Raw genomic sequence first — 17,980 nt, 5'->3', positions numbered from 1 at the left:
AAAGGTAACATCCCAAGGTTGTGCAATCATGGTACCTTTCTGAGAAACCCTATTTGAAGGGTGGGTTCACCGACAGCTATCTGTGCAGGATTTCCCTGGCAGGACAAGTTATTTGGCAATGCTGTTAGGGTCTAGCATGTGAAAAGCTGATGTAGAAGCACAAATTTGCATGTGGATGGTCCAGTGTCTCTAGCTGATCTCAGTGGACCCACAGGGCTTGGGAGCCGAATTCCCTGGTTCTTTGACAATAGGAGAAGGGGGCAGCAAAGCACACTCACCAATCAAAGAATTTGGAGAAAACACTGCGGGGTGGGGTGGGGTGAACCTTTCTTTTCCCCACCTTTCCCGCAGATTTTTTTTTTAAATGGGAGGGGGCAATTTCCCCCTCCCTGTATATAAATTAATTAATGTTAAGGAAGGACTGAATTATTCAAGACCCTTGCAACAACAGTTCTTATTCTCTCATCTGCATAACAAAACCTTTTTAATATTTAAAGGGCTGTGCAAGGTAGTGGCTTCGTTCTGTACTACAAGAAATGCTGGCTTTATAAGGCTGTGTTTTTATATTGTTTAAAATCAGATTACACTGTGAAAATATCCAAATAAACTAATTATTTCCAACAGCTTAATTTGATGCTACCTAGAATCAAGAACAAACAAATAAGCAAGCAATGAACACTGATATTTTGGTTTTTTTGGTGTGGACATTACAAAAAATAGTAATCATACATTTGTAAATGTTCATTACTTAGATAAAGCACATATGAATGTGACATTCAGAATTGTAACATAGAAAATGTAATGTGGGCAATCTGCTATCCAAGTACACTTACCAAAATACAATTTTATAGCGAGGGAAGTTTCAAAATACAACTGTACAACATCTGGGATTCACAAAATATGATTTAATAGTATCACTCAAGATCACTTTATTTGAAACTGTTATAATACTGCTTGAGTAGTAATCTCTGGTCAAAGAGCAACTGTGTTTTTTTCTTTTTTTAAACAGCAATGCATATCTTCTCATGACCCCAAATCTGAAGCATTCCTATTTAACAATTACATTGCTTACATTTGGATACTGTATGTGAGCATGTGAATTAACCCTCTCTGGGGTCACAGTGCATTTTGACACGTACTCATTGTTTGTAGATCAAGCAGAATAATCTTGTAAGGGCAAATGTAAAGGTCACAATATGAATTAATTATCTTGCTACCAGATCATCCCCTATGTGTTACATGACAATTTTACTGAAAAAGAAAAAGTTAACCATTTCATCCTATAAATATTTTCTTTATTTGCTTTATGTTTAGAAGTAGCTATTTAAGTTCTATTAACAGAAATACATAACAAAAGCTTCCTAACAAGTGAAAAAAATTAATTACAAATGCTGAAAAAGTTGGCCTCATTAACATATGTACAAACTTGTTTACTTAATACATATCTTTTTGGGAATGTATTCCTTTTATGACACACATTTTTACAGGCATTAACATTCCCAAATAACTTTTGAGCAGAGAATACTCCATTTCTTTAGTCTGGGCAGACAAAGATAAAATATATTTCAGTTTTTGACTGCAGAGCTAACATGCAACAGACATAATATTTAGTCTGAGCTACTGTTGATAAATTGTTCTGTTCCTTCCTGCAGAGATCCTTCTGGTGAACGTAGGTCCTTCTGTCCCTTCTTTTCTTTGTTCTGCTGTTCCTGCAATTTCAGGATTATGTTTCGTATTTCTTCTCGTTTAGTTTTCATTCTGGGGCGTGGAAACCAGTCTGTTAAGTTCATTGGTAGCTCAAAATTGAGAATGGGATTCTGGAAAGAGTTCAGATGAGTATTATAACATAATCTTTATACAACACAGTGATATTAAACACAAGACAATGCAATTGAGAATCTGGAATTGTCACCAAAATGTTCTCTCGCTCTGTAGTGAGTAACAAAGGAATCTCTATAATCATCTTGGGGAACTAGATTTTTCAAAGTAATATTTGACTACCATTAAATGTTTTCCCACAGGATCTGTAAGATGATTGATACTGATCATTAAATGGTTAAATTTTATAGAAACTTTAGAAAGTAGAAATGACATAAAGCTATTTATAAATGTAAAATAGTGCCTTCCATCCAAAAAGATCTCAAACCACTTTACAGATAATTTGATATAGGAATCACTCCATCCATCAATGAAAAGATACATTCCTTCCTCCTTCCCCTCCACGCATCAGGGAATGGACTTCTATTTTTGTTTTACACTCCCCCCTAAACTCAAATAAATCATGGAGTAACCTGACATACACTAATGTTTAACCAAAGCAGTATGACTGAATTAACACAAAAGTTGCACAAATATTTTATTTAGACTGCAAAATCTTTTGGACACACAGACCTTGCTTTCACATGTTAGTACTGTAAAAACAACACTAATGATTTTGAACAAAAAGAAAACCATCTTACCATTTTTATGGAAAATGTTGGTAGCCTGAATGTAATAACCCAAACTGGAATTTGATCATGACGTTTGGGTTAATACCCCTACTCGTATAAGTGTCTTTAATGACCACAATTAGTCAGGAACTTCAATTTTACATTTCATCTGAAAAGCAGTGCCTTCAGCAGCACAGCACTCCTTACCACCTTGCTGGGCACTGCTTTAAACAGATCAGAGAAAAGGATATTATCCTATTTAGTCACCAGCATCACTTCTTGTAGCATCATTCTTTTCTCATTGGAGATGTATCATCCACACATTTTACTGTGCTGAGTGATTATGTTTTAAGAGATCTGACCAAATTACAACGATTACTACAAAACATTTATACACTACTGCAGGTTTCCATGGCACATTCTAGAAAAAACGGTTACTCACCTTTGTAACTGTTCCAATTAGGTGTGCGCGCGCTGCGTGCACGATCGTCGGAGAATTTTCTACCCTAGCAACACCCGGTGGGTCGGCTGTGGAGCCCCCTGGAGTGGTGCCTTCATGGCGCTGGATATATACCCCAGCCGACCCAGCGCCCCCTCAGTTCCTTCTTGCCGGCTACTCCGGCAGTGGGGAAGGGGGGCGGGTTTGGAATGGATATGAGCAACACATCTCGAAGAACAACAGTTACAAAGGTGAGTAACCGTCTTTTCTTGTTCGACTGCTTGCTCATATCGATTCCAATTAGGTGACTCCCAAGCCTTACCTAGGTGGTGGGGTCGGAGTGAGACATCGCTGTGTGCAAAACCGCTGATCTGAATGCAGCATCGTCTCTGGATTGCTGTACCAGCGCATAGTGAGCGGCGAATGTGTGGACCGATGACCAAACCGCCGCTTTACAGATGTCCTGGATCGGGACCTGAGCCAGGAAGGCGGTCGAGGAGGCTTGAGCCCTCGTGGAGTGGGCGGTGAGGCGCGGTGTCAGGGCACCGGCCAGGTCGTAGCAAGCAAGAATACAGGACGTGATCCAAGAGGACAGGCACTGTGAGGAGACCGGTCGGCCACTGCAACAAAGAGTTGTGTCGTCTTCCTAAACGGCTTTGTATGGTCAATATAGAAAGCCAGGGCCCTGCGTACGTCCAAGGAATGCATACGCTGGTCTTGACGGGTAGCGTGTGGCTTAGGATGGAAGACCGGGAGAAATATATCCTGGTTCACATGAAAGGATGAAACTACCTTGGGGAGAAAGGCAGGGTGGGGGCGAAGCTGCACCTTGTCCTTATGGAAAACAGTGTATGGAGGCTCAGACGTAAGCGCCCTGAGTTCAGAAACGCGCCTTGCTGAAGTGATGGCTACAAGGAAGGCTGTCTTCCAAGATAAGTACAGGAGTGAACAGGTAGCCAATGGCTCGAACGGAGGCCCTGTGAGCTTTGAGAGAACCAGGTTGAGATCCCACGTCGGAACGGGCTGGCGTTGCTGTGGGTACAGTCGGTCTAAGCCCTTGAGGAATCTAACGACCATCGGGTTAGAGAAGACCGAGGAAGCGAGTTCTCCTGGCTGGAACGCCGATATAGCAGCCAGGTGCACCCTGACCGAAGATATCGCCAAGCCCTGCTGTTTTAGGGATAGGAGATATTCAAGTATAAGAGGAATAGACGCCTGCAAGGGGGGCGTGGCTCGCTGCTTGCACCAACAGGAGAACCGTTTCCACTTGGCTAAGTAAGTGGTCCATGTAGAGGGCTTTCTACTTCCCAGCAGAATCTGTTGTACGGAATGCGAGCATTGCCGCTCTGTCCGATTCAGCCATGGAGCATCCACGCTGTGAGGTGGAGCGATTGCAGGTCGGGGTGACATAGTCGGCCGTGGTCCTGAGAGATCAGATCTGGGCACAAGGGAAGCGTGATCGGTGTTTGAACCGATAGCTCCAAAAGCGTGGTGTACCAGTGCTGCCTTGGCCAAGCTGGAGCGACTAGAATCACCCGTGCCTGGTCTCTGCGTAGCTTGAGCAGTACACTGTGGACCAGTGGAAATGGAGGGAAAGCGTAGAACAGGTGGTCCTTCCAGGTTAGAAGGAACGCGTCCGACAGGGAGCCCAGAGATCTCCCTTGTAGGGAGCAGAACGCGTGGCACTTCCTGTTGGCTCGAGAAGCGAACAGGTCGACCTGGGGAAATCCCCACCTCTGGAAGACGGAATAGATGATGTCCGGGCGAATCGACCACTCGTGCGTTTGGAAGGACCTGCTGAGACGGTCCGCTAGCGTGTTCTGGACTCCAGGAAGGAATGATGCCGTGAGATGTATCGAGTGGGCGATGCAGAATTCCCACAGGCGAATGGCCTCTTGGGATAGAAGCGACGAGCGGGCTCCTCCTTGCTTGTTGATGTAAAACATGGCCGTGGTGTTGTTGGTGAGGACTAACACGCAACGGCCCTGTAGGAGACTGAGGAATGCCTGACAGGCCAGGCACACCGCCATCAGCTCTCGAACATTGATGTGCAGGGCTAGTTGGGGTGCAGTCCACATTCCCTGGGTATGGTGCTCCCCAAGGTGAGCGACCCAACCTAGAGATGAGGCGTCCGTGACCAGGTGCAGGGAGGGTTGAGGGGCGTGGAACGGCACTCCTGCGCAAACCGCCTTGCGGTCCAGCCACCAGGTGAGAGAGGCCAGGACCGAGGTCGGGATTGTGACCACCATGTTTAGGCTGTGTTGATGAGGGCGGTACACCGACGATACCCAGGCCTGCAGTGGGCGAAGTCGAAGTCTGGCGTGCCTGGTTACATAAGTGCAAGAGGCCATGTGACCCAATAGGGCAAGGCACGTCCTTATTGTAGTAATCGGAAAGGCCCTGAGCCCTCGAATGATGCTTGTGACTGTATGAAAACGACTGTCTGGTAGAATAGCTCGGGCAAGTCTGGAGTCTAGGACTGCCCCAATAAATTCTATTCTCTGGGTTGGCTCTAGAGTGGACTTCTCTTTGTTGAGTAGAATGCCCAACTCGTGGAATGTTTGTACTATTATGTGGACGTGAGCTTGAACTTGCTCTCTGGTGCGGCCGCGCACCAGCCAGTCGTCTAAATACGGGAACACCTGTATCCCTTGTCGACGAAGGTATGCTGCCACGACAGCCATACATTTTGTGAACACTCTCGGAGCCGCGGACAAGCCGAAGGGAAGGACTACAAATTGGTAGTGCACCTCGTTTACCATAAATCGAAGGAAGCGCCTGTGAGGGGGGTAGATCACTATATGAAAATATGCGTCCTTCATGTCGAGGGCGGCGTACCAGTCTCCCGGATCCAGGGAAGGGATAATGGTCCCCAAGGAGACCATGCAGAACTTCAACTTTACTATGAATTTGTTGAGTCTGCGTAAGTCTAAAATGGGTCGCAGACCCCCTTTTGACTTGGGGATCAGGAAGTAGCGGGAATAAAACCCCCTGCCCCTTAACTCTGGTGGCACCTCCTCTATGGCTCCCATAGGAGGCCAAAAACCTCCTGTATAAGGAGATGCTCGTGAGAAGGGTCCCTGAAGAGGGACGGGGAGGGGGGGTGGGAACGAAGAAAATTGGATAGCGTAACCCCTCTCCACCGTGCGAAGGACCCAACAGTCTGATGTTATGAGGGACCAAGCACGGTGGAAACGGGAGAGGCGATCCTGAAAGGAGGGAGATGGATCCTGGGTAGTGGCTGGGGCGCCGTCCTCGACCGCACCTTCAAAAGTTTTGCCTAGGACCTGAAGGTGGTCTAGGTGGGCCCTGGTTCTGACTGGGTTGAGGGCCGGTTGACCTTCGCCTACCACCTCGTCCCCGCCTTCTGGCGAAGTCCTGTCTCGGACGAGGCGGGGGAGGGTAGAACCTTTGAGGCTGGGGCCTAAAGGGTCTGCGCTGGGGCCCTGGGACATGCATCCCCAGGGAGCGCATGATAGTTCTCGAGTCCTTGAGGCTCTGTAGCCGAGAGTCCGTCTTCTCTGAGAACAACCCCTGGCCCTCGAAAGGTAAATCCTGCAGGGTCTGCTGCAGTTCCGGTGGCAAGCCCGAGACCTGGAGCCAGGAGACTCGCCGCATGGCGATAACTGACGCCAGCGTCCTGGCGGCCGAGTCCACTATGTCCAATGAGGCCTGTAAGGAGGTCCTCGCCACCTTCTTACCCTCCTCCACTAAGGCCCCGAACTCTTCCCTTGAGTCCTGGGGAACCAACTCTTTGAATTTCCCCATGGAGTTCCAAGAGTTGAAGTTGTAGCGGCTCAAGAGCGCCTGTTGGTTTGCCGCTCTGAGCTGCAGCCCTCCCGCCGAGTACACCTTACGCCCGAACAAATCGAAGCGCTTAGCGTCCTTCGATTTGGGCGCTGCAGCCTGCTGGCCGTGACGCTCCCTTGCGTTTACCGATGACACCACTAGTGAACACGGTGGGGGATGAGTATATAAGTACTCATAGTCCTTGGAAGGGACGAAGTACTTCCTTTCTACCCCTCTGGCTGTGGGTGGAATAGAGGCAGGAGTTTGCCATATGGTAGTGGCATTAGCCTGAATCGTCCGAATTAGTGGCAATGCTACCCGGGATGGGGCATCAGCCGAGAGGATGCTCACCACCGGGTCCTGAACCTCTACTATCTCCTCCGCCTGGAGGTCCATATTACGTGCCACCCTACGTAATAGGTCCTGGTGGGCACGAAGATCTATCGGGGGCGGGCCCGAGGCTGTTGTACCCGCCACCGCCTCATCCGGGGAAGATGAGGAGGATGCCTCAGCGGGCAAGGGGTCTAACGGAGGGTCCTGTTCTAAGGGTCCCTGGAGCGGAGCATCACCTGCCCCTGGAACCAGGGCCTGAGGTGGCGTAGGCACGGGAGCCTCCATGCCCCCTGGGGGAGGACGGGAGATGGTGGCCTCCGGGACTCTGGGCTCAGAGCGTGCCGAGCGAGAGGCTGATGGTGGAGACGTCCGGAGACGGCGGGCGTACCAGGGCAGGCTTGCCCCTGGATTGCACTGTGCAAGGAGCCGACGGTGCCGGTGGTTGAGACGGCGCCGGCTCCGTGAGAGCGATAAGGTCTCTCGCCGTCGCGAAGGTCTCCAGAGTGGACGGGAGACAAGGCTCCACCACCGACCGAGGTGGTGAGCCAGTCCGTACTGGACTCAACGGCCGCGGCGCCGGAGTCGACGGTGTAGCAGGTACTTGCTGCTTCTGGCGCTCTAAAGGCGGACGCAGCTCTACCCCCGGCACCGGGGGAGCCGGCGTCTGCAGGACAGCAGTCTCCTGTACCTTGCGGGATTTCTTGTGTCCCGGAGACAGGGAACGGCGCCGAGGCCCTTGTGGCGGTCGCGGTGCCGAAGGAGGCCGGTGCCGTGAGGCCTTATCCGATTCTGCCCGCGGTGCAGTACCGGTCGGTGCCGGGGCTTGGCGCGCTGAGGGAGGATCCGGGCTAAGTGCCGCCTCCATGAGGAGCTGCCTAAGCCTAAAGTCCCGCTCCTTTTTGGTTCTCGGTCTGAAGGCCTTACAGATCTTGCACTTATCTGTCTGATGGGACTCTCCTAGACACTTCAGACACGAGTCGTGCGGATCACCCATAGGCATAGGCTTAGAACAGGACGCGCACGGCTTAAAGCCAGGAGCCTTGGGCATGAGCCCGGCTATGCGCCGGGGGGAAAAGAGGGGAGAACAACCCCCTTAACCCCCGCTAACTATTTACAACTATTTAACAACGAAGATGAATAACTATCTAACACTATACAACAACTATAACTACAACTATCTACAGAATTAACAGGATAAGCTAGGGAGAGTGGAGAACAGCTATGCCGCGCTCCACAGTTCCAATGACCGTCAGGGGCGGTAAGAAGGAACTGAGGGGGAGCTGGGTCGGCTGGGGTATATATCCAACGCCATGAAGGCGCCACTCCAGGGGGCTCCACAGCCGACCCACCGGGTGTTGCTAGGGTAGAAAATTCTCCGACGATCGTGCACGCGGCGCGCGCACACCTAATTGGAATCTATATGAGTAAGCACTCGAAGAACTCACAAATATAAAAATCTTGAAATCCCTTTCACCAACAGAAGTTGGTCCAATAAAAGATGTTACCTCACCCACCTTGTGTATCTAATATCCTGGGACTGACATAGCTACAACTACAATGCATCTGATAACTGAAGCATTTTACCTTTAGTTAGATTAATGTATGGTCAGTTGTACCGTATATAAGCGATCATAAGCCGGTTCGTTTATAAGCCAACCCCCCCCAAGATGGATAAGTAAAAATGGAAATTTTTTAATAACCCATTCATAAGCTGACCCTATAATTCAGGGGTCAGCAAACTTTGGCTCCCGGGCCATCAGGATAAGCTGCTGGTGGGCCGAGATGGTTTGTTTACCTTGAGCGTCTGCAGGCACGGAGGTAAGCCTAAGTAAACAAAGTGTCCCGGCACGCCAGCTGCTTACCCGCCAGCTGCTTACCCTGACGGGCCGGGACAGCAACTGGTGGGGAAATTTTTTTGGGGGGGAGAAGCTGGGGGTCAGGGGAGTAACCCGTGACCACTCCCCACATGACCCCCACACTCTCCCCATCCCATCCCTTCCCACCTTATCTGGGGAGGGCCAGGGGAGGATGTCTCTGACCTGGATGGAGCTGCTCCGGCAGGCGGGGCAGCACGGCTGCAGCCTGCTCCGGCGGGCCAGACCTGGCGGCGCGGCCGCAGCATGTTCCAGCGGGCTGGGCCGGGCGGCACGGCTGCAGCATGCTCCGGCACGCTGGGCGGTGCGGCCACAGCCTGCTTTGGGGAGCGAGGCCGAGTGGCACAGCTGCAGCCCTGGAGCTACAGCTGCTTCGGAGGCTGGGGGGAAGCAGCGTGGCCAGAAGCGGAGAGACTCTGGCCCCGCCTCTTCCCTTCTGGCTGTGCTGCCTCTCCTTGCTCCCTCTGTTGGGGAAAGGGGCTCTATACCCGACCCCCTTCTCTGGTGCTTCCCTTTTTTACTAAAAAAATTCGGCTTATGAACGAGTATATACGGTAATTACTTTTTATCATGATAAGAAAGAGACATCTCTTATGTTTCCTAATTATTGTATTTGTCGGTCAAAGCGGTTTTACTTTCAAAACATATAGGTTAGGTTTTTAAATATGAGTAGAGATGTATTTGAAATAAATCCATGTCTAAGGAAAAAAGTACATGAAATAACATTCTGTAGCTGCTTCCCTTCCTCTATTTCTTTTTCTTCACTTGTTTTAGTAACAGTTGTGGCCCCTGCTTTACCTTAAACACCACTTTTTTTTTTTTTTTTTTTTTTAATTTCTGCTATTTGCCTGGTAGCTGAAACAATTATTGGGACTTTTCTGTAATTTTCAAATATATTAGTAACCAAAACTGACTGGATTATTTATCAACTCAAAAAAATTCAATGACTGTGCATCTAGTACAATATTAAGAGCCAAATTCTCCCCCATATGTTATTTCCTGCAGTATAATGTGGCTCACAGGGGATATGCCAGAGGCAAGGAGCATCCCTGACTGACAATTTCTTTAATCATGTTGCCAGACCAGATAGGGAGAAAGACTCAGTCTGTAGTAACTTAGGAACTACTCTGCAGGGTGAGTGGGCTGAAAATTATTACAGAACTTGGTTGCCTCTTAACTCCTTCACCATATGAAGAACTGGAACCTCTAGTACCTCATGACTGCAGATTCATGCAAAGAGGGAATATATCATGAAGACAGTTCTTGCCTGCCATGTTCCCCAGGTTAGTTCACATGGAAGTGTGCATGAGGCTCTAATTTGAAGGTAAAAGTAATAAAATATGTAAGAAAGTTAAAAGAGAAGCTTATCAATTAAAGTCAAATTCTGGTCCTATGGAAATCATGGGAGTTATACTGTTTTATTTCAATGCAACAAGGATTGGTTCTTATCTGGTAACAATTCAGTAATTTAACTGCACATCCAGGTGGCTGAGCTTCTTAAATGCTAGTGTAGTGAGAAGTCCAATGAGAGAAGTTTACAGTAACTGAGTATATTCAAAACCCTATTTCCTGGATTATTAGAAGAAAAAACCCTCAAGAATTAGATATACTTACTAGGTTGTCAAAATATTAATAGAAGCTTCTTCTGTGTTTAAAGCTGAATTGATTACAAGGCTCACTTAAAACTGCGTTGCTGAAGGCATAATTTAAAAATATGTTTGCACTGTGTGCAGCAATGGAAAACATTATTTTTCTTAATGTTTTCCTCAGAAACATCCATATCTTCTAAACTGTATGTTGTGACACTTTTTCTGTGTGATCATTAAATATGAGAACTATTGTCTTTTCCAGAATGGATTTGTTTCATCTTGCAAACTTATTTTACAACACCCATAAATCCTGTTGCACTGGAATGCTTCCCATTCTTTAAACTAAGTTTTATTTGACTAATGCAGGATACAAAATAAATACCATGACAGAAGCATGGTAAACTTACCTCAAAAAAGCTCTCCACATATTGCAGTACATACACTCCACAATCACTGAAGTTGTTCTGTTGTGGCACTTTTGGATTGGAGCCTTTCATGACATCTTTGGAGAAACTTCTTTTACTACCTTTCCTGACTTCCCATTCTACTTCCAAATATCTGTGACAAAAGGTGTACAGAAATCAAGACTTTTTTTCCCCCTTATGGAATGTTAAAACTTTTGAAAAAAATGGAATTACAGGTTTAGAACTTACTCCCTTAGTATTTTCACAACATTTGACCGGGAAGGGCCTCTCAGGGAGTCCATAAGCAGAATGCAGGGTCTATGAATGAGAAAAAGTTTGTTTGTTTTTTTACACTCTGGGAAGTACTAAGCATTTTATAACAATTAGAAAAGCACAAAAAGTTATATTACAACTTGTTTTGAAGTCAGTATAAGTGCAAAATAAGTTATCTCTAGATTTAACATTTCACTAAGTCCAGAAAGCTTTAGTGGCTATTTACAAATGTCAATTTTAAAGGATCACATTGTGTCTGAAAATTATTTACTTATTAGCTAGGTCTACACTGCAAAGAGAAACCTATTACGCTGAGTCTCAAAGCTTGGGTCAGCTGACTCAGGCTCGCAGGTCTTGAGTGTGGGGCTAGAAATAGCAGTGTAGATGTTACTGCTCAGGCTGAAGCCCAGGCTCCGAGACTCTTCCCTCTCGCTAGGTTTCACAGCCCAGGCTCAAACCCAAGCAGGAATGTCTACACTGCTATTTCTAGCCTGAGTAAATTGACCCAGGCTCTGAGACTCAGTGCCACGGGTTTTTCTTTGCAGTGTAGACATACCCTTTGTTACACATAAGACCTAAAGATAAAACTTACTCTATTCTTCCAGTGTGTAACTCTGGGCATTTAACAAAACTGTGAGTACAGTGAGTGCCACTGATCTTCTTGTATAATCATTTAAGTGCTCTACCAGATCTTAAGCATGTACTTAACTTTAATTATGTGATTAATCCCATTGACATTAATGGCATCCTGGAAATGAAGCATGCGCTTAAGCACTTAGCTGGATTAGGCCTTCATCAATTTTGGTTTTTGTGTGGGTCTTTCACACAGCAATAGGGAAAAGGAGGACATTTAAAATAAAATGCAGTTGTAAATTCCCGAGATTCCATCTCTTATACTACTAAACTTATTTTTTTTTAAATTGACTAGATTTCAAGTTGACAATGTCCCTTTACGAAAACAGCAAATAAAACAATGAAGAAAATGTAGAGTACACATTGTCAGATAACTGCAACAGAAATACAGTTAATGATTTAATATACACAGTTATATATAGTCAGTATCAAAATGACAATGTCCTCTCTTTTAGAAGTAATATAAACAAATATTTCAGAAACTCATTTACTGCTTTAAGTTGTAAGTCAGTACAATGGCATAACAAATGTCTACACTTAAAAAACAACAACACACGTTTCCCATATTTGGGGGGAAAAAACCTAACTACCTCTTCAACTTACTCAGTGAACCTACCACAGAAAAAAGTTTTGCATGAGCATTTAGTTCCCAGAACTTTCCAACCACTGGCAGTAAAAGTTGAAGCAAAAGAAAAGTCATATAAAAAAAAAAATCAGACAAAACACCTTTTGAAAAAGTTAGATTGCACTAATATTTGTTACTGGTTCATATACTTATCACTGCTAACAGTGGAGACAACTTGTCCTTGTATTCATGTACCCAAATGAACAGCCTACTCCCAACAACAGAAAACAAATGCAATGTTCAGATACTGCAAAAATTGTTTTGTACTACATCTTATACCGGGGTAGGCAACCTATGGTACGGGTGCCAAAGGCAGCACGCGAGCTGATTTTCAGTGGCGCTCACACTGCCCGGGGCCTGGCCACCATCCGGGGGGCTCTGCATTTTAATATGAAGCTTCTTAAACATTTTAAAAACCTTATTTACTTTACATACAACAAGAGTTTAGTTATGTATTATAGACTTACAGAAAGAGACCTTCTAAAAACATTAAAATGTATTAGTGGCATGCGAAACCTTAAATTTGAGTGAATAAATGAAGACTCGGCACACCACTTCTGAAAGGTTGCGGACCCCTGTCTTATACTTTTATAGATGATGCTACTGCAAGTAATTACTTTTCAATGTAGAATGGAAATATTTAACCATGTTTATAGTAAAAATAAAAATGTTAGCCTAGTAATTGTAAAAATTTTTGAATTGCACAGCCTTTAAACTTCGAAACAAGGTAAATTACTTACACAAGCAATGGGTTTTTAAATATTAAAATATTGTTTCAGGAAAGAGGTGCATTTTAAATTAATGAAGAAATGAAACCCCAACATTATTTTTGTTGTTGTTAAACCAAGATTTTGACATGACACTTTGAGGATCTTGTTAGTAAAAGGGACCTTATGGTTATGTGTGACGATATTAAAGAGTTTATGGCTTTTAAAGTGATGTGTCCATTTCTACAGACAGACTAGAGTTCATCATGCTAAAGGTAATCCATGGCACATTAAGCCTTTTTATTTTGGGTGGGAGCAGTGTCAAAGGGGGGCAATCACCATCTGCATGGGGTATTTCATTTCAAACCATAACTTGAAGTCATTGCACCTCAAGCTGTGATATTCTTAGATCTCACAAGTTAGGTTTATTTCTGCTGTTATAAATAGGGCATAATATATAATTAATTATGGATGATACACATGCATTAAACCATTATGTATTTGTTACTGTAAGCTTTATATTATAATATTATAACATACTTGCATTTTTTTCCTTCTTGTAGTATATAACACAAAGGAAAAATGAGGAAGGAAAAATAGGATTAAAAGGTAGAGAAAGAATAGAAGGGAAGCTGTAAAGGCATCAATGCTAATTAAAAAGTATTTATGACTTTAGAAGCCTACATTTTTATCACTTAAAATGTGAACTACTAAAGCTAGTGATAGGCAATAAAGGTGCTTTTTCATAGCTTTCTGGTTCTTGGAATCCAGTTCTCATGTTTGCAATAGAAAGAAATATTTTAGCGAAAAGCAATTACAGAAGTAACAGAATTTCTGTTGTGACTGTTCTGAACAAAGCAAAGGAAATACACCTAACAGGTAAGTCAGGGAAAGAGGTGCAAGAAAGATGACAACTGCACAATATTTTTTTGGCAAGAAATGAAGACTGTATACATATTTTAGCTTTATATTATTTAATATCTGTCCCATTCTCCCCTGCTAATTTGAGATGCCCACAACAAATTCCTTAATTCAACATCTATTTAGGCACATGTTGAATTGTAAGCCATTTCCTATGTATTTTGCTAAATAGGGATGGAACTTAAGTACACGCTTAAGTAGTTTGCTGAATTGGAGCCTAAATACTAAATCACTAAGAACAGCAGCTTTATTAGAATAAAAATATCTTCAGATGCTTGTAAAAGCAAGTCTTTCAACCTTAGCAAACCGAAAGGGAATATCTATTTTCAGTGCATAAGGAGTTCCACACAAAATCCTAAAACTAGATTATACTGCAAAATATAGAAACCTCTAAACATATAAACAGTATGTTAGCAGCATCTTATAAAGTTTGAGTGACACCCTCTTAGTGCTGTCATTCTGTTTTACACTGTATTAGTTTGAAGCTCGTTCTAATCAATATATCTCTATACTTACTGTATGCAGATATTAGGCTTCAGATGCCACTGTCCCAACTCTGAATTACAGTTATCATCTACAAGACCTCCATCATCGCTGCTGTCTTCCTACAAAAACAAAATATTTGTGGGAGTTTATAGGCTGACTGCTTTTTAAATGGAATGCAAATACAAATTTTACTTACTATATTTATAGTATTTACTTAAGACAGGGAACTCAAATTTAGCATACTTTACTCCCACAAATTAATAGTAAATTTTGCATCCTCAAACTTTCAGCTAACATTACTCCTTGTCAATTTCCTATTGAGGAGACTCAGCAAACCTACCAGGACTGGGAGACGGCTTTTCAAAAAACAAAAGAAAAAAGTACAGCAAAATTATTTGAAAATCTTTTGGAGGGAACTAGCCAACTCACAATGCAATGTGTTGCCAAGTTGAGGGAGAATTTAGATGGCTGTTCTCTGGCATCAGTGTCATGCACATTTCACCTATGGCTGTGACTTCTTAAAGGTTTCTATTGCAGTCAGCCTCTGTATATTTTAGCTCAACTTACCTGTTTCTATTCCAATTCTGGCAAATTCTGATAGATGTGAATTGTAACTTCAAATCCAGGCTGAATCCTGAGCTGCTGCTGCAACAAGAAGATTCAACATACCCCCTTCTCCTCCCAAAATGCAGGGACTGAGGCCAAGACAGCCTACACCATTCTCCTGACTGCCTCCCTCCACCAACCCCAACTCAGACTCTCTGCCCATCCCTCTTAAGAGCCTCTCAATCATCTGCTCCCAGCGAAGGTTTCTTTTTCATTGAGGATTTAGGGAGTGCCAGAGAAAAGACAATAAGGAGTCTATTTGGGGGAAGGCTTAAAGCAGACCACGGCACCATCATGAGCTGGGAGAGATTAGTTTAGTCTATCTGCAACAGTAGTTTAGGTTTCAGCCCAGATATGAGGTTTTGACCACAAGAAAACCACAAATGCAAACCTTGAAAAAGATTATTCAGTATCCTGGGCTCGGTAGGAAGAATGCTGCTTAACAAAACTCCAATCCCAAGGTGTGATGTACTCAGTCTCTTTTTTGGAGAGGGAGATAAATGGTAGAACAGAAGACTCCTATTACTTATGTGAAAGGATTTGAGGGTCTCTGATCCTTTGATTTCAGATGTGAAGACCTGCACTGGCACTGGTTTAGTTCTGATGGCCTCTTAAGGGAGGATAACTTTGTATACATCTTCCGTAAGGACAATACAGCCTTTACAGGCCCCGGAAGAATGCCCTCCCTCCCAGGATCTCAAAGCAGTGGGCCTACAATGGATTTGTAAAGGACATTTTCCACTAAGACCCCACATTTTTTAAATCCCAATGTTTTCTTCTGATCCTCTGATTTGGGAGTGGAGAGTGAAAGACGACAAACCTAGACAAAAACCCCAATTTAAATTTAATTAAAAAAAAAAAAAAAAAAAACTAACATCTACCTACAAAGTCTGTCTATTGCCAAGGAATGGCATTTAAAGAACAGAGAGTGAATGGTTCCAGGACCTGCTATGAAGACAGAAGCAGAGGAACTGAGGGAAAGTACTAGTCACTGGTCTCTTAAAACCTCAGCTAAATCATTATACTCCATGGTCAATAAACAAAACTGCACAAAGCATAGTGCATGATCTGTACAGCAGATTCTTACTGAGCCAATTTCGTGAAAGAGGATATCGTTAATCTTCTAGCAGCTAAAATGCAAGTATAATTCTAATACTGAGCAACAAATGCTCTAGGTTCTAATGTTACAAATGTCAAATCTAGGTTTCACACAATATATAATTTACTATCTGCATACTGCTTTTGAAAACACTCTTCACACATGCAATCTGATTTTTGTTCTTCAGAAGGGGAACAATAGTACACATTACCTAAGCAACATTATTAAATTCTTTACCTGGTTATCTTGATCTTCAGAAAAATCTATAAGCTCATCTTCATTTAGTTTACTGCCATCAGTGGAGTCTTCGCTATAGTTCAGCCTGATTTTGTGCAAGCCATCTGTATTAAACACAGATAGCCATACATTTAAAAATCAAATACAACATCATTTTTATAACCTCATAATGGACTAAGTGAAGTGTTCCTCACAAACAGCATTTCAGAAAGTGTTTTGCATTTGAAATCTTTAGACCTAGACCAAAATGATAACTAGTGAAACTAAGCTACATGTGTTTATGCCACTAGCAAAATTCTGCGTTGCAAATTACTTCCTGAAAGCTTTACATTTCCAAAGGAACTTTACAAACACTAGTCTCAGAGCCCTTGTGAAGTAGGTAAATAAATATACCAGTGTTACAGATGAGAAAGCAGAGACATTATGTGACTTATTGCTTGATCACAGCATTACAGCTCAGTTCTTCTCCATGAAACCTTTGCCTAATGTACTCAATGTTTTCCCACACAAACGAGTTACCCTTTCTGTGCTTTACTTCTTGCATCTATCAAAACAAGACTAGTAATACTTTGTACTTAAAGTCCTTTTTCTTTGGTAGGATTCAAAGCACTTGCCAAGGGTGAGTTAAAACATTATTGGTCCTATTTTACACATGACTTAACTAAGGCATAGTTTTGAAGTAATTTGCCTAGAAGTACAGGTCAGGACTCACTCCCTTAACCCAAATGGGTATTTTAAAGATGAAAGCAGCAACAGAAAGTGGGGGTGTATTTTTACAGAACCTGTTCCCTCCCCCACAAATGTTGGTATGACTGAGTTGGAGCAATTCAGAAAACTAAGTTTTTTCACAATGCTATAGCTGCCAACCCTATGCATTCAAAAGTCATGGGACAGGCCTTCAAATAAATGAGATTTGTTTTAAAATCTCATATTTTGTATATAGATATAGACACACACACACACACACACGTTAAATATATACGAGTTTCTTTTTATTTGTCTTCTTGTTTCTGAGCCTTTGGCGTACTTGTTTCATGTTTTCGAACTTCTCTGTACGATAAAGTACTGGAAACTTTCATTTAAAAAAAAAAAAAAAAGGGAAGCTGATAGTTGATATTTTTCTTAAAGCCCCACCTGCTGGAAATAAGATTGAATGAGACTATCACAAGACTGGTGATAAACTGGAGCTGGAAACACAGCTATGCATTTAAATAGCTGTTCACCTACGCCCAGTGTATCTAGGGGTTTAACTTAATAGTTTAAAATATGACTTTTCTATGGCACAGATACCTGGGGAGTAAGGAGGAAAAGGATATTAGAACATACAGTAGAACCTCAGAGTTACAAACACCTCAGGAATGGAGGGTGTTCATAACTCTGAAATGTTCATAACTCTGAACAAAACGTTATAGTTGTTCTTTCAATAGTTTACAACTGAACACTGACTTAATACAGCTTTGAAACATTACTATGCAAAAGAAAAATGCTGCTTTCCCTTTATTTTATTTTTTTTTAGCAGTTTAACACAGTATTGTA

General features: G+C 43.4%; 1 protein-coding gene across 1 annotated transcript in view; it reads right to left on the bottom strand.

Annotated features, from left to right (window-relative positions):
* Positions 1-703: 703 nt before the first annotated feature.
* Positions 704-17,980, bottom strand: part of SENP6 (SUMO specific peptidase 6) — a 165,544-nt gene continuing 148,267 nt past the window's right edge. The window contains exons 20-24 of the mRNA XM_065402243.1: positions 16,445-16,548; positions 14,533-14,621; positions 11,107-11,175; positions 10,861-11,011; positions 704-1,817 (exon numbers count right to left, since the gene is read on the bottom strand). Of these exons, the coding sequence (XP_065258315.1) occupies positions 1,608-1,817; positions 10,861-11,011; positions 11,107-11,175; positions 14,533-14,621; positions 16,445-16,548 (623 nt within the window). The 3' untranslated portion in view covers positions 704-1,607. The remainder of the gene's footprint in view (positions 1,818-10,860; positions 11,012-11,106; positions 11,176-14,532; positions 14,622-16,444; positions 16,549-17,980) is intronic.

The sequence above is a fragment of the Emys orbicularis genome, chromosome 3 (assembly GCF_028017835.1).
Source record: "Emys orbicularis isolate rEmyOrb1 chromosome 3, rEmyOrb1.hap1, whole genome shotgun sequence".
Lineage (NCBI taxonomy): Eukaryota > Metazoa > Chordata > Testudines > Emydidae > Emys > Emys orbicularis.
This window is presented reverse-complemented; position numbering and strand designations above follow the sequence as displayed.